Genomic DNA, 6,136 nt, shown 5'->3' on the forward strand with positions numbered 1-6,136 from the left:
GAATACAGTATTTGATATATCTTGATTTGAAGCTTTCGTGACTGCAGGAATCCATACCCTTTTGGTTCTTTCGGTAAAGTCACGTAGGTATAAAATAAAATACCTACGTGACTTTACCGAAAGAACCAAAGAGTATTTGATATATCCTCAATTATTCACAACATTAAACCGTGCAGTGTACGGGTACTTAATACGTTCAATTATCAAACATGTACATATGCCACAAGAAGTTCAATTTTAAGTGATTATTCGTACAAGATAGTTGAAGGAATTTTTATCAAAAAGGAACTTGGGAACATAGACAAGTGGAGGGAAGTAAACTTTGGAGCTCTGCGATGGAAGAAGCAGAGAGATGCTGTGGCCTGCAGCATGGTGGTTGAACAAAGTGCAGATGAGTTGTCACAGTGGTAGACGAAGTCCTCAACACATGAGTTGAAATGAGTGATATATACCGGAACATTTGCTGAAGTTGCTAATGCGACCATAAGCACATTGATAACCCATCACCGCATTGTTTGTTCAGCTGTGTAACTGGTAGAGAAGCCCAACGATCGTGACGATGAACCCGAGCGCAGCTCCCAATGGGTCCAGGTCCTGCTCAATGGACGACTCCTACAAGTACCCCATCTACTCGGCCATCTACGGCATCGTCTGCATCATAGGGATGATGGGCAACGCCATCGCGCTCTACGTCTTCCTGTGCCTCACGCGGACCAAGAGTGCCAGCACCATCTACCTCATCAACCTGGCCCTCGCCGACATGTTCTTCGTGCTGACGCTGCCGCTGCGCGTCGTCTACTACGTGCGCGAAGGCGACTGGCCGTTCGGGGACGCGATGTGCCGCATCAGCTCGTTCGCCTTCTACGCCAACCTGTACAGCAGCATCTTCTTCCTCACCGGCCTCAGCGTGACGCGTTACCTGGCCGTGGTTCACCCCGTGCGCTCGCTCAAGGCTGTCACGGCGAGGCATGCGGTCATCGCCTGCGTGTCCATCTGGGTCTTCGTGACCCTGATCACCTCCCCGTTCCTTCTCAGCGGCCAGCACGTCTTATCAAGCGGGAGGATCCTGTGCTTCGAGAGCTCGGGCAGCAGCCTGAAAATGGTTTTTGCCATGAACTACGTCGCCCTGGTGGTCGGAGTCCTCATCCCGTTCGCGATCATCGTCGTCTGCTACGCGGCCATCGCCCGGATGCTGATGAAGACCCCGGAAGGCCAGCGCAGGGACTCGAACGTGCGGAAGCGCGCGGTGCGCATGATCGTGCTGGTGCTCACGGTGTTCGTGGTCTGCTTCATCCCGTACCACGTGCAGCGCACGCTGCTGCTCCACCAGCTCATCAACCGCCACAGCAGCTGCGATACGAAGCTCTACCTGCAGAAGTCGGTGGTGGCCACCGTCTGCTTCGCCGCCTTCAACAGCTGCCTCGACCCGCTCATCTACTTCTTCGTCGGCGAGAAGTTCCGCGAGCGGTTCATGAGCGCCGTGCGGAGGTACGCAACGAGATTTGGACTTGCTAGGGTGTTTTTCGAGGTGGCGCCTTGCACAGCTCTCTCCAATGTGTTTTTTTTCCTTCCGAATAATACCGCGATGTTTTCATTGCACGTGCAGAGAGCCGCTCCAGGAACTGAGTATCCAGTTTCAGTTGGACTGATGGAGTGGCCCAAAAAGTGGACGGGGGCTAGAATGCTGCTTTGGACGTGACGTTAAAAGTGGCGCAATGGGGGTCATAGCATGACATTTGGAACCTCCTCTCCCCCTTGAGACCATAACATTGGAATTTTGTTTAAATTTACCAGATAACGTTTATTTTATAACTAGAAATCTACACGTCATTTGGCCATGACCATCAGTCTCTTCCTTTGTACCCTCTTCTACCTCTCCCTCGCTCTTCTCCGTCCACTCTATTTCACCCACTTAAACTATGAACTAAAACTTAATTTTATTTTACCAGGTAAGGGCCACTGAGCTATATAGCTCGTTTTTCACAAGCGACCTGCCCACAAATGATAGCTCAACGAAGTGGATTATAGCAGCAAAAAATATTCTTCAACGCATATTGATTCTAAATGTGGAGGAAACAACCAGAGAACACGGAGAAAAAACCACACAACCACAGGGAGAGCACGCAAACTCCAAATATATACGGTCAGGGTCGGGATCAAATTCAAAACCTCTGCATACCAGGCGAGGTAGTTAACATCTCGCCACCGCAGGTCTTCCCTCCCCCTATCTCCCTGTTTCTCTCACCTCTCACCCTTGCTCTCCTTATTCCCACCTCTCCCTTTCCTCCCACTGCTTGTCGCTTTCCCTCGCTCTCCCCTTCCAATTTTTATCTTTCTTTCCTCTCCGATTCATGCCCTTTCACTCTCTCCCCACCGGTACCCTCTTTGTCCCAGATGTGTGTGGTGACTTCAACCACCGCACGCAAGGAATCTGGCTACGCAGGCAGGAATCCAGCCTTCAAATAAATAAAAAATATCGTATAATTAATGTAGGGCCCTATTTTAAAAAGTTTGGCATTTAGAGACCAACCCTTCCTTTCTCCCCCTCCCTGGGAAGTTTGGAGATCTATCTCTGAGGAATAGTCACCACGTTTTATCTGACATCATGCGGCAGATTCCTGCAAAAAATACACACAAATTGGACACATTGCGGAGGTGGTGTGGCCAATACCATGCCCAACCACCTTTATCTTCATGATTAGACCTCCTTTGCCAGCACCAAAATGTTATAATAGGGTTATTCACCTTTTTTCTGGCAACAAAACTGAAATCTTTTTACGAGGATTCATGTCTTCCCTTGCTTGTATTGCTGATGGATGGATGGAGTGTCCCTCCCATGTTCACGCATGAAAAATGTTTCCCTCCCACAGTCGTTCACGAATCTCCTCCGCCACAAGCTCCGTCCGCCCCAAAGATGCCCTCGCCAGAAGCACGACCAGGGACGCCGGCAAGCTTCACATGCAGCCACTCGAGGGCGATCCTCTACAGAAGGAGGAGGAGCCACAAGAGGAGACCGACTAGTGATAGGCGTCTGTGTGAGACTCCGCACCAGACGAGTGTTCAGCGATGGACGCCCAACGCTGGCTGGGGAAACAATGATGATTGTCTTTTACCATATCGATACCACGCGTGTGATGATTTTTGTACCGTACAGCCATGATTATTCCACTGCTGGATGAAGGCGCTTCCTAAGCCACTGCTAACTCTCGGCATCCTGCGATGTAATGATCCACATAGCACCCGCACAAAAGCTGCTTTCATCGCTCCATCTCCTCACTCAACGATTTGTGTCTTAATGCTGAACCCCTATCTTTTTATATTTAACTTTATACATATTGGTGGGCGTTTTGTATTGCTGTACAAATGTATACTGTTGTACATTTGCTTGTGTCCATGTGGACAGTCTTGTTATTTGACATCTGGATGATTTCCTGTGTGCGTCGTTCGGGTCGTGCGGATCGTTTGACCATACTTCCCCACGCTGGTCAGGGCAAGTTGGTGACAGTGGTGATCATAGACGTGGGACTTGGGATTGGTAAATTGTGTGTGCCCAGGACCAGTTCTGATATCACTCACCACGAATGTTAGTCGTGGCCTATCTGATCAATTTGCTGCTTTTCGATTTGGTTTCATCCCTGCCCATCTCTGCTCATGCATCGTTCCATCAATTTCAGTAACATGAAGGACATTTCACCAACATCTTCATCTGATACATTCTTAGTGTACGTTACTGAAACTATAAAGTCCCCTTACCAAGACAACTCGCCTGGACTCCATGGTATGTACTGTACAGTGTATGTATTTTGCAAGAATAAAAACCTAGCTTTTTAATCATTTGTATAACTGCGCATTTTTTTACGTTTCAAATAAGTTTCTGTGAGGATTAAAAATAAAATTTAACCTGAAACATTTGTTGTACTGCTTTTGTGTGTCTATAATAATCAATATTTTTACTTGCCAATATGGCCCTCAATAGAGCAGACATCAGTGATGTGCGGTGAGTTCAATGGCTGGGGAGGCACTGGCTAGTATCAGAGCCAGATTTACGCACATATGAACCCGATAGAGGTAGCTTAAAATCACCATTAAATTGGCAGGCTGCACAATGACTATTGGTTAGGGGGCCATGTTTCGTATTTCATATCGGCCTTCGTTACAACACGCGGATACAGGTAAGTTACGTAATCGATTCACGTTTTATAGGCAAATGCAGTTCCACTATTCATAGTCATTCAACACAAATGAAAATATATATGGCATGGTCTTACCTTGACTTGTAAATGAAGTCCAATCGCCTATCCTTCTAGGACAAAGATGTCATCCCTGTCTAAATAGAGATGATTTCCAGGGATGAAAGTCGTCCTTGGTCAGTCCGATTCCGACTATGTTTTGGGGCGTTTCAAAGCAGAGAACGACCTTTCAACAGACGCTGTTGTAGCTGGTATAGTGAGCACCACAATCTGGAGTAACTTTGTCGCCTCGGGAACCGTCTGCATCAGATCATTCTGGGACAAAAAGCTGAGGAGCTGTCCGGGTGATTTGCATTCGTTCCTCACCATTTGTGAACTATACAATCCGATAAGGTCAGCCTTTAGTCTAACACAGTCAAAGTACCTTGCATATTTTGATAGGCTCTGCAGTTTGGTGGCATCGAAATGTTGTGACATTTCATTAAATTTCGTGCAATTGACCAAACCAAGGAAAGTTAGCCAACCGAAATTATCAAACCTAGCTTTCATTTGAACACTGATATTGTCCAGAATGTTATAAAATATTATTTTCCTCTCATATCTGATCGGCTGTTTACTTCGGGCATTTTCCATCAGGCCAAGTGTGACGCATTTCTGCTCGAATCGATCGTAGAAACTATCAAACTCTTGTCTCTGGCGTTCCACAACTCCCATTGTGTCGAGGATTCGCCCACAGCAGATTCCGATGTCCATTACTTTATTCTGCAGCACGCGAAATAGTGCATTGGTTTCATTGAAAATGCCCTCATATGTTATTCTGAAGAAGCAAGTTGATGCTTTTGACAGCCAGAGATCATATCCGGCGGCCATCATCAGGGTGTCATTGTCCCAACCATCGGGATTTCCGCTCATTATTCGGAACACAGCACGCAGATCAGATTGGTACACGCTGATCGTCTGCACGAGTCTAGAATTTGAGCTCCATCTTGTGGCCGCTGCTCTTGGTAAACGTCGCTTCACAACATCGTCCAGTAGGTGGGTGCGCTTAGTCGACTTATTGTTTTAAAAAACGTTTTACACTCAGGCATACATTTTGCTGAATGCGAGAGCACCAGGTTCAATTTGCGTGCATAACAATAGGTAAACGTGGCTTTAGGTTCCTTTTCTTTAATATTGGTCTGCACCCCATTAAGATCTGATGCCATCACAGAGGCTCCGTCGTAAGTCTGAGCTACCAGCATTTCAACGCATTTGTATTTCCTCAACAATCCCAAAACATAATCAGCAATAGCCGGTGCTATCTGTCATCACTGACATCATTAAATACCAAGAACGCCTCCGTCACCTCACAAGTCACCTCCCTTCTAGCCACATAACGCAACGTTACAGAGACCTGGGCTTTGTTTGTGACATCCGTTGTCTCGTCTACTTCGGCTGCAACAAATGGGGCTGCATTAATCTCCTCTTTGATATCATTTCTAATTACATCACCGATTAAATCATCGTACAGATACATTGAAATTAACGCTGATCAAAATACAGTTGACTCAATGGCCTTTCATTGGTAATTGTATCTATATAAACACATTTGGGCAGATAACAAATGTAGTACAGGCGTGTCTCGCTTAACGAGTGAGATAGGTTCCACGTTAATTGCTCGGTAAGCGAACCACCAGTGGGTGACCCATCACGGTCCTCCAGGTGGCCCGCGGGCTGTGATATAAGTGCAGGTTGATCCGCAATTAATGATAGCCTTTTGTTTTGGGCGTTAATTTGTGTTTGACTGGCATTTAATTAAAGAAAAGTTTGGTAAACTACCCTGATTTAACGACCCTAACAATCTAACCATTAAAAAAAGGCATTTTTTTAATCTGTCTGTCCGTCTGTCTGTCCGTCTGTCTGTCTGTCTGTCCGTCCGTCTGTCTGCGCAGTCGTGCTTGCGAGGG

The 6,136-nt window shown here is 46.7% G+C and overlaps 1 protein-coding gene across 1 annotated transcript; it reads left to right on the plus strand.

Moving 5' to 3' along the window:
- The first annotated feature begins 284 nt into the window (after positions 1 to 284).
- On the plus strand, positions 285 to 3,907 carry LOC116954462 (cysteinyl leukotriene receptor 1-like). Its single transcript, XM_032974993.2, has 2 exons — positions 285 to 1,488; positions 2,871 to 3,907. Exons 1-2 carry the CDS (start codon positions 560 to 562, stop codon positions 3,019 to 3,021), a joined length of 1,080 nt encoding a protein of 359 aa, XP_032830884.2. The 5' UTR covers positions 285 to 559; the 3' UTR covers positions 3,022 to 3,907.
- Positions 3,908 to 6,136: the final 2,229 nt, after the last annotated feature.

This window comes from Petromyzon marinus, chromosome 55, assembly GCF_048934315.1.
Source record: "Petromyzon marinus isolate PM22_M1 ecotype Great Lakes invasive population chromosome 55, UKy_Petmar_22M1.pri1.0, whole genome shotgun sequence".
NCBI classification, from domain to species: Eukaryota; Metazoa; Chordata; class Hyperoartia; order Petromyzontiformes; family Petromyzontidae; genus Petromyzon; species Petromyzon marinus.